Source organism: Salvelinus namaycush, chromosome 29, assembly GCF_016432855.1.
Source record: "Salvelinus namaycush isolate Seneca chromosome 29, SaNama_1.0, whole genome shotgun sequence".
NCBI lineage: Eukaryota > Metazoa > Chordata > Actinopteri > Salmoniformes > Salmonidae > Salvelinus > Salvelinus namaycush.
In genome coordinates, this window is record NC_052335.1 from 26,055,978 (window position 1) to 26,066,945 (window position 10,968).

Sequence of the window (10,968 nt, forward strand, 5' to 3'; positions counted from 1 at the left end):
CAGTTTCTCATCCAGGTCTTTGGTTACTCACATACCGTCTATTTCAGCCTAGTATGGAGGGATAGATACCTACAGTGAAATCAGTGAGGGGGAGGACGCCTCATAATAATGTCTGTAACGGAGCAAATGGAATGTGATTTAGAATTCTATTTTGCAGGTGTGCCTGGTGTAGTAAAACCAATTGAGACAAAAACATTGAATATTTACTTAAACCCCACATTGGTAAAAATGTATTTAATTCACAAAGCCATAAAAAATGTTTGTCTTTGTGTATGCATGTGCATTTATAAGCCATGATTATTCATGGTCAAAGTTTGTGTTTACGCAAAGAGCAAGAAGCATTACTTTAAAAAAAAAATGTTTATTTTGAAAAGCATAACATCACATAGCCAATGGACACACTGCATGTAACTTTCCTTCATACTTTCCCTGATGGGACTATTCTGTACGTTCAACCTGGGCCTGCAAATCTATGCATGCTCCTTTCGTCTGAGCAGTTTCTTAAAGGCCAACTTAAAATCCTCATTGAAGCTGGTGTAAAGTAGAGGATTAATAAGTGAGTTGATGTAGCCCAGCCAGGTTAGGAAGTCTGACACCTGGGGTGAGGCAGTTATGACCTGTAGGCCCACAAGGAGCTCCTTCAGAAAGAAAGGCAGCCAGCAGAGGATAAAAGCCCCGAGGATGAGGCCCAGGATACGTGCTGCCTTCCTCTCCCTGGAGGTACAGATCTGGCTCCTCTCATCTGACCCGTCCATATCTGTCTCAAATGAGGGGATACGGATGGTGGCATTGAGCCTGTCAAACTCTAGAGTGGGGTCTGAGGTGGATAGGTCCGATACGCAGAAGGTGTGTGCCATACGGCAGTGGTTCAGAGAGTTCTGGCTATCAGTCTTCGTCTGGCTTCGGCTGCTCAAGTGCCGCGATGAGCCCCGTTTCTGATAGAGCGTCTTAGCAGCATTGTAAATCCTATAGTACAAGATGAGAATAAGGGTCATGGGGATGTAAAAGGCCCCGAAGGTGGAGTAAATAGTGTAGCCCACGTGGTCATGCTCTATGATGCACTGTTTTGGGCCGTGGCTACCGGGCCTGTGTCTCCAGAAGAGGGGTGGAATGGATATGAAGACTGAGATGACCCAGATGATGCCCACCATGACAGCTGCCCGGCGGGCCGACCTCTTACGGGCGTACTCGATGGCCTTGGTGATAGCCCAGTAGCGGTCCAGCGCTATGACACACAGGTGCAGGATTGAGCATGTGCAGCAGGTCATGTCCACACTCAGCCAGGCCTCACACACCACCTGGCCCAACGACCAGTACTCTGTGGCAATGTATAGGATGCTGATTGGCATGACCAGGATAGCTACCAGGAAGTCGGTGAACGCCAGGGAGCAGATGAGGTAGTTAGCGGGAAGGTGGAGCTTCTTGGTGGTGCAGATGGCTGTGATGACAGCACTGTTGGCGAGCACAGTGAGGAGGGTGAGTAGCGCCAGGATAACCACCAGCACCATCATCCTGTCTGTGAACACCACCACAGGGAGAGCGCTGTCTGGAGCTCCTGTGCTGTTGGTGATATTGGGCCCTGTGGAGCTGTCCCCAAGGTCCCTCTCCATCTCCATCTTCCCCAGACAGGGCCAGTTCTCCCCCACTGATGGGCACACTCTGTCCCAGTAACAGGATCCACACTATAGGTCAGTGGTCACACTGTAACACACAAAACAGACATATACGGTACATTAGAAGGTGCATAAAGATTAATATTTCATAATAGAACATTTACACACGACTGTCACAGTGACCTTGGTGAAAACTTGTTTTCAGTAGGATACTTTCATTAGAATTCAAACAAGTACACTAGATGTAATTTTATGTCATATCTCTTGTGTAATAAGCACTTAACACTGGAGGGCACAGTGTTTCTTTGCTCTAGCAAACTTTAAATTAGTCTTTGTATTTTTCACCTGCCTTTTAATCAACAGAGCTGCCCTTGACAATTGGAGGTTGTTATACAATAGAAGAAAGATAGACAATAAAGCTAAAATAGTGCAGCCCATGGCAGTAATTGAGCTTCTGAAAGGTGAGGGATTTGGATTTATAGTGGAGACTTTATAATCCAATGTTATTTGGGAGATGAAAAGCCACTTAACACAGGGGTCCTAAAGTCCTAAAGTGGAGGACACACTGATAATTGTCACTGATATATTTTTTGTTTTGTCTACAATTAAACACATATAAAGATATATTACTGTACCAATAAGCGGGAAACTGTTAAAACACTCTGGAAGAGAATACCGAGGAAAATATACAGAGCAGTGAGTGAATATAATAAAAATAACAAGATCGGTGATCTTGATGCTCCCAACAATTTAATAGATCATTTTGACCAAGGATTCAGTCTAAATCAACCTTCATCAGGGTGAGTGAACGTAGCATGCGGCAAGTGTAAATGAGGCCTAATGATGTAAAAAGGTTTATTTATCTCATACAATGTCTCTCGTCCACTCTGAAAGGCAGAAATATAAGCCTTTATATCTGCATGCAGGCTTGAGAGACTGCTGAAGGACACTGCTTGAGGAGGCAAATTCATTTAGCTAGACTCGGTAGATAGAACATTTCAATGTCAGCTGTCAGCATTGAGATGGTTCACTACTGTCCCTAGTGCACCTCTTAGCACAGGCCTCGCTTGAGTCAATAAAATTACTGACAGATGGTCCATGCCAGGGTGCCCAGGCTGGTAATGATTTGCATTAGTCAATAAAGCAGAATGAAATTACTAAAACCATCTACTTGGTGAGAGTACAGGAAAACACAGCAAGGATAGCTGAGAAAAAAAGTGTTGGAATTTATAATACAACTCATTCAAGATTATCAAATTTTAGAGGTCAATCTAAATGTCACACAAAAACATTCCTGGTAAATGAGAAAGATTCATTTTTCTCCATAGTTGTATTTCAGTGGAGTTTTTTAAAGCTACCAAAATGTAATGATAAAGAGATAAACATTTTATTTTATTTGTCACATGCGCCGAATACAACAGGTGTAGACCTTACTTACAAACCCTTATTACTTACAAACCCTTAACCAACAATGCCGTTTTAATAAAAAATTAAATAAAATTAAAAAATTAAAGATCAGCAGTAAAATACCAGCGGGGGCACAGGTTAGTCAAGGTAATTGAGGTAATATGTACATGTAGGTAGAGTTAAACTGACTATGCATAGATACTAAACAGAGACTAGCAGCAGGGTAAAAGAGGGGGGGGGGGGGGGGGGGGGGAAGCAGCCAGGGTAGCCATTTGACTAGCTGTTCAGGAGTCTTATGGCTTGGGGGTAGAAGCTGTTAAGAATTAATGGACTACACCTATTTAAAAAATGTAATCTAAATTACCAGTAAGATATGTCTACCTCTGTATTACTCAGCCTGAAGCAATGGTTTCAGACAATTTAGTCAACACTGGAGGTGTCCAGAGGCTTGAAACCAGTTTCTTTTCAAAGAATTCTCCCCTCGACCACGCCCACAAATTGGGGAAAACAAATATTTTTCCCATTGACCACCATTGTAAAAGAGACAACTTCGTCGTCGTTGTTTACTTATACAGAAATAAACAAAATATGCCGAAAAGCTGCTGTGTTGTTTAATTTACATGTAACCAGGTCATAAATCCCAACCTACAGTTTGCAATGCTCCCACGTAGGGAAAGAGCCCTATGGGAGAAGAGCCCCTGCGAGAAGAGCCCTATGGCTCCAGGTTACTCGGCGTGGTAAATGTGGGGACCCTGGTGTCCAAGTAGGTGTCACGACTCCCACCGAAGGTGGCTCCCCTGCCTGTTCGCTCGGCGGTCGTCGTCGCCGGTCTACTAGCTGCCACTGATCCCCTTTTCCTTTTCTGTTTGTTATGTCTTATTGGTTGCACCTGTCTCTTGTTTAGTTTTGATTCAGGACTATTTAAGCCTGTTAGGCCCGCCTGTTTTTGTGCGGGCTTGTTTTCTGTTAGTCGAGGTTGTTGCATGTGGTGTTCCTGTCTGTTTGTGCCCTGTGTTGGGTTGGACATTTTTTGATATTCGCCTGTTGTTTTGGGCGTTAGTGTTGGATGCCGCAATAAAGTCCGGTTTCCCCCCATTATCCTCTGCTCTCTGCGCTTGACTCCGCACCCACCACTCCAGGCTCTGTGACAGAAGCCCGCACCCATCACTATGGAGTCAGCAGGCGCAGCTGCACCCCCTCTCCCATCCATGGAGGAGCGAGTCCTCCATCATACGGCCATTCTCCACCGAATCGGGTCAGCAATGGACCAAATGATGGAGAGAATGGACCGATGGGAGAGGAGTGGCCTCCCTACCTCACCCCCAGCTCCTCCTCCGCCAGCACCACCTACCCCTCCTACGGCATCCGGATCCAGTGCTCTGCGTCTGGTGCTCCCCAGGGAGTACGATGGAACGGCGGCTGGGTGCCAGGGGTTCTTACTACAGCTTGAGCTGTACCTGGCTACCGTTCGTCCGACTCCCTCGGGGGAGGAGAGCGTGAGCATCCTCGTCTCCTGTCTGACGGGTCGAGCACTGGAGTGGGCCAACGCAGTGTGGAATGGCCCAGACTCGGCGAGGGACTACTACCCCGAGTTTACGGCTGTGAACGGCTGCGACAGGTAACGAGGAGCGCGCAGGATTTGCGCTGGAGTTCCGGACCTTGGCCGCTGGAGCGGGGTGGAATGACAGGGCCCTGATGGACCACTATCATTGTAGCCTCCAGGAGGACGTCCGCAGTGAGCTAGCTTGTCGGGACCCCACCCTCTCCCTCGACGAACTCATTGACATGTCGATCCGACTGGACAACCTGCTGGCTGCCTGCGGGCGTCCAGAACGGGCCCTGTTAGTTCCACCTCCTGGCCCTCCCGCTCCAATCCCTATGGAGTTAGGGGGGGGGGGCGCATCGAGGGGGACCGGAGGAGGAGGCTCCTCCTGCACCAGGTGTGGTCGGAGAGGACACACTGCCGATCGGTGCTGGGGGAGCTTGTCTGGGAGTCGTGAGGGCAGGCAGAGCACTCCTCGTTCACCCCAGGTGAGTCTGCACCAGACTCACCCAGAGCTCCCTGTTGGTCACATGTTCTTTCTCTGAGTTTTCTCCCTCTCTCCAGCGTAAGGCGCTAGTCGATTCAGGCGCAGCTGGGAACTTTATGGATCGTGGACTCGCGTTAAGGCTAGGGATTCCACTGGTGCCGCTAGACCAACCCTTCCCCGTGCACTCCTTAGATAGCCGACCATTAGTGTCAGGGCTGGTCAGGGAGGCCACGGTTCCACTGGACATGGTAACGCAGGGGGATCATAAGGAGCGGATTAGTCTCTTTTAATTGATTCACCTGCGTTTCCAGTGGTGCTGGGGATTCCCTGGCTGGCTAATCACAATCCTGAGATTTCATGGAAACAGGGGGCTCTCCGAGGGTGGTCAGAGGAGTGTTCAGGTAGGTGCAGAGGAGTTTCCATCGGTGCGACGACGGTGGAGAGTCCGGACCAGGTTTCCACTGTGTGCATTTCCTCTGAATATGCCGATTTGGCTATCGCTTTCTGTAAAAAGAAGGCGACCCAATTACCACCTCATCGACGAGGGGATTGCGCGATAAACCTCCTGGTAAACGCTGCACTTCCCAGGAGTCACGTGTACCCTTTGTCCCAGGAGGAGACAGTGGCTATGGAGACATATGTCACTGAATCTCTGGGACAGGGGTACATTCGGCCCTCCACGTCACCCGTCTCCTCAAGTTTCTTTTTTGTGAAGAAAAAGGAGGGAGGTCTGCGTCCATGCATTGATTATAGAGGTCTAAATTCCATCACAGTGGGGTTTAGTTACCCGCTACCTCTCATCGCCACGGCGGTGGAATCATTTCACGGGGCGCGTTTTTTCACAAAACTGGACCTTAGGAGTGCGTATAATTTGGTGCGTATCCAGGAGGGAGATGAGTGGAAGACCGAGTTTAGTACCACATCTGGCCATTATGAGTACCTCGTCATGCCGTATGGGTTGAAGAATGCTCCAGCCGTTTTTCAATCTTTCGTAGACGAGATTCTCAGAGACCTGCACGGGCAGGGTGTGGTGGTGTATATCGATGTTATACTGATCTATTCTGCCACACGCGCCGCGCATGTGTCTCTGGTGCGTAAGGTACTTGAGCGACTGCTGGAGCATGACCTGTACGTCAAGGCTGAGAAATGTGTGTTCTCCAAACAAGCCATTTCCTTCCTGGGTTATCGCATTTCTACCTCTGGGGTGGTGATGGAGTGTGACCGCGTTACAGCTGTGCGTAATTGGCCGACTCCGACCACGGTAAAGGAGGTGCAGTGGTTTTTAGGGTTTGCCAATTACTACCGGAGGTTTATCCGGGGTTTTGGTTAGGTGGCTGCTCCCATTACCTCACTGCTGAAGAGGGGGCCGGTGCGCTTGCAGTGGTCAGCGGAGGCGGGCAGAGCCTTCAGTCGTCTGAAGGAGCTGTTCACCGACGCTCCCGTGCTGGCTCATCCGGACCCCTCTTTGGCGTTCATAGTGGAGGTGGACGCGTCCGAGGCTGGGGTTGGAGCCGTGCTGTCACAGCGCTCGGGCACGCCACCGAAGCTCCGCCCCCGCCTCTTCTCGAGGAAGCTCGGTCCGGTGGAGCGGAACTATGACGTGGGGGACCGGGAGTTGTTAGCTATGGTCAAGGCTCTGAAGGTGTGGAGACATTGGCTTGAGGGGGCAAAGCACCCTTTCTTCATCTGGACTGACCATCGTAATCTCGAGTATATCCGGACAGCGAGGAGATTGAATCCGCGTCAGGCCAGGTGGGCCATGTTTTTTTACCAGATTTCGGTTCACGATCTCCTATAGGCCAGGCTCCCTTGATACTAAGGCTGACGCGCTGTCCCGTCTCTATGACACCGAGGAGCGGTCCATCGATCCTACTCCCATCCTTCCAGCTTCATGTCTGGTAGCACCGGTGGTATGGGAGGTGGACGCGGAAATCGAGCGGGCATTACGGTTGGAACCTGCACCCCCTCAGTGTCCAGCGAGTGTCCAGCGGGTGTTCAGTACGTGCCGCTTGGTGTTCGTGATCGTTTGATTCGATGGGCCCATACACTACCCTCTTCGGGTCATCCTGGTATTGAGAGGACAGTGCAGAGTCTTAGGGGGAGGTACTGGTGGCCCTCTTTGGCCAAGGACGTGAGGTTTTATGTCTCCTCCTGCTCGGTGTGTGCTCAGAGCAAGGCTCCTCGACACCTGCCTAGAGGGAAGTTACAGCCCCTCCCCGTTCCACAACGGCCGTGGTCGCATTTGTCGGTGGATTTTCTCACCGACCTTCCCCCGTCTCAGGGAAACACCACGATCCTGGTCGTTGTGGATCGGTTTTCTAAGTCCTGCCGTCTCATCCCGTTGCCCGGTCTCCCTACAGCCCTACAGACTGCGGAGGCCCTGTTTACCCACGTCTTCCGGCACTACGGGGTGCCTGAGGACATAGTTTCTGATCGGGGTCCCCAGTTCACGTCCAGAGTTTGGAGGGCGTTCATGGAACGTCTGGGGGTTTCGATCAGCCTGACCTCGGGTTTTCACCCCGAGAGTAATGGGCAGGTGGAGAGAGTGAACCAGGATGTGGGTAGGTTTCTGCTGTCGTATTGCCAAGACCGGCCTGGTGAATGGGCGAGGTACGTCCCATGGGCGGAGGTGGCTGAGAATTCCCTCCGCCACTCCTCCACTACCATGTCACCGTTCCAGTGCGTGTTGGGCTACCAGCCGGTCCTGGCCCCATGGCATCAGAGCCAGACCGAAGCTCCTGCAGTGGAGGAGTGGGTGCAGCGCTCGAAGGAGACCTGGAGAGCCGTCCAGGAATCACTGAAACAAGCTGGTGGACGGCAGAAGAGGAGCGCTGACCGTCACCGCAGTGAGGCCCCCCTGGCTCTCGACCCGGAACCTGCCCCTCCGCCTGCCCTGCCGGAAGCTGGGGCCGCAGTGTGTGGGGCCATTTAAAGTCCTGAGGAGGATAAACGAGGCGTGTTATAGGTTACAGCTTCCTTCTTACTATCGTATTAACCCCTCGTTTCATGTGTCTCTCCTCAGGCCGGTGGTGGCTGGTCCCCTGCAGAAAAGTGAGGTGCCGGAGGTCCATCCGCCCCCTCTGGACATCGAGGTGTCCCCGGCGTACACTGTACGTTCCATTCTGGACTAGACGCCGGGTGAGGGGCCCATAGTACCTCGTGGACTGGGAGGGGTACGGTCCGGAGGAGAGGTGCTGGGTACCGGTGGGGGACATCTTGGATCCATCACTACTGAGGGAGTTCCACCGCCTCCATCCGGATCGCCCTGCGCCTCGCTCCCCGGGTCGCCCTCGAGGCGGGTACTGTCACGACTCCCACCAAAGGTGGCTCCCCTGCCTGTTTGGGCGGTCGCTCGGTGGTCGTCGTCGCCGGTCTACTAACTGCCACTGATCCTCTTTTCCTTTTCTGTTTGTTATGTCTTATTGGTTGCACCTGTCTCTTGTTTAGTTTTGATTCAGGACTATTTAAGCCTGTTAGGCCCGTCTGTTTTTGTGCGGGCTTGTTGTCTGTTAGTCGAGGTTGTTGCATGTGGTGTTCCTCTCTGTTTGTGCCCTGTGTTGAGTTGGACATTTTTTTAAATTCGCCTGTTGTTTTGGGCGTTAGTGTTGGATGCCGCAATAAAGTCTGGTTTCCCCCATTATCCTCTGCTCTCTGCGCTTGACTCCGCACCCACCACTCCAGGCTCTGTGACAGTAGGCTACACGTAGCTATGTGTGTGGGAAAACATTTAATCACAGGTAATATATTTAACTTGTTTAGTATGCTGTAGTCTGTTTGTAACTCCACTGACAACTTGTAGCTGTATAGTTTGATTGTGTTGTTGGTCTTGGCTAGCTGGTCGGTAGCTAGCTAGCTAGCACTCACGTGGCTGCTTGCACTGTCATCAAAAGGGGCACGAGGGAAGCCGTACAATGTTACTTCTTTCTAAGTAATGAGAACTCGGTTGCAGGCAATGTTGAAAAGTAATCTTTAGACATGTTATACTTTTCCTAAATGTTGTTTTGTATTTGAATAAAACAAGCAGACAAAAAATTTGACACACAAATCAACTGTAAAAGTTGTTCAGGCTCTGGTTTGTCCCATTTTGATTACTGTCCGGTAGTATGGTCATGTGCAGCAAAGAAATACCTAGCAAAACTGCAGCTAGCTCAAAACAGAGCAGCACGCCTTGTCCTTAACTGCACATACAGAACTAACATCAACAACATGCATGCCAGTCTTTCCTGGTTGCGGGTTGACAAGAGATGAACTGCTTCTCTTCTAGTTTTTACGAGAAGTATTACTGTAATGAAATTTACAGATTGTCTGCATAATAAAATAACATTCAGCTCAGACACCCATACCCCACGAGAAATGTCACCAGAGGTTTCTTCACAGTTCACGGCAACACACAGTATTATATAGAGCCATGATCACACGGAACTCCCTTCCATCGCCAATTACTCAAGCAAACAGCAAAATTACCTTCAAAAAATATTAAACATCATCTCATTGAACAGCGGGGACTATGAGGACACACACACACACACACACACACACATCATTTGTTTCAGTTGTATATCGTTGTATTAACATTTTTTGTGACTGTGCTTGTCTATCAGTGTACCAGTGTTTTGTTACTTGTCATGTTTTGTGTTTTTTGTGGACCCCAAAAATAGTAGCTACTGCCTCTGCAAAAGCTAATGGGGATCCAAATAAACAAATTGACAACAAGAAAATGTAGGTTTGAAAAAAAGGTCAGGTTTTTGCTGTGAGCCAATGGGGTAACCTAGGTAACCACATGTTGTTTTCCCCAAAGGCGGGCGGGGCCGCGACTTTCTATCTAATACCGACTGGGACTATGCCTTTCAAAGAAGCTTTCCCCTCATCACTGGCTTCACCTCTCCAGCACTCTCTGAGAGAATACAGAGCTGTGTGTGCAATGCATCCTAGTGCCTACCCCTCAGAGCCGACGAGAGCTCCCTTCATGTAACCACTCAGTCTGGCATCTGAAAGGCAATTTTCACTGAGGAATAGGGTCAGCACACCACTGTCACAGCATTTATGGTAGAGGAGAGCCAAGAGCTAGCACATTTTGATTTTATCCATGGCTCTGATGACATTCCTTTGTTGCTGATATTTCGTTAAAGTATTTTAGATAGAACTTGGTTCAGTGCTACTGTTTGTTACTTAGTTCAACTGTCATAACCCATCAGAACCTAAAAATATATGCTTGTTTAACTCCAATGTTTGTAAACAAAGTAAATGTAAACAAACACTATATACTATGGTTAAAACTATAATGTTGATATCATGAATGCTCAATCCTTGTATCCATAGCTCTATCTATGAATTTGAAAGTGGTTACATTTCTCCAGCTCCATTCCTCAGCTTTTTACAGAAACAGGGGCAGGGAAAACCCTTTGTTATTGTTTAAACTGCTGATTTCTGCTTTCAATGAGAAATAGAAGGTGTTCATGTTCTCCACGGCAGTTGGCATTATAAAGTGTTGTTGTGAATGTTACCATGGTCATGTGTGATACAATGCAGTGTCCTGTTGAATTATTAATTTAGCTCACAGGCTTTTCAAGACTTGGCTGTGTTACAGCAATTACTTTTGCACAGCTCTCGTGAAAAATAGCAATCTTTATTAGGCTGATTAGTTGCTCTCAAAAGGTGCTTTAAATGATTTATGTGGTCCAATTTATACGCTACTGTCAGTATTATTACACTACAGTAATGTATCAGTTTGTGATTAAAATGTGATGACAAATAGATGACAACGATGGCATATTTATTCCCTATGATTCTTGACTCTGACTACATAAAAAAGTAATAGCAAATTAGGACTATGCCCCAATGCATCATAGGCCTACTCTGTCTGTCACTTCATCTGAAACTGCCAAATTGTGGGATTTGTGCCCATTTCTTGAAAGATC

The 10,968-nt window shown here is 48.7% G+C and overlaps 1 protein-coding gene across 1 annotated transcript; it reads right to left on the bottom strand.

Moving 5' to 3' along the window:
• Positions 1-470: 470 nt before the first annotated feature.
• On the bottom strand, positions 471-1,616 carry LOC120024226 (5-hydroxytryptamine receptor 1E-like). Its single transcript, XM_038968421.1, has one exon. It carries the CDS (start codon positions 1,614-1,616, stop codon positions 471-473), a length of 1,146 nt encoding a protein of 381 aa, XP_038824349.1.
• Between the last annotated feature and the right edge of the window lie 9,352 nt (positions 1,617-10,968).

Excerpts from the sequence above, each read along its gene's own strand:
- LOC120024226 (XM_038968421.1), bottom strand. The coding sequence starts at position 1,616 with ATGGAGATGGAGAGGGACCTTGGGGACAGCTCCACAGGGCCCAATATC.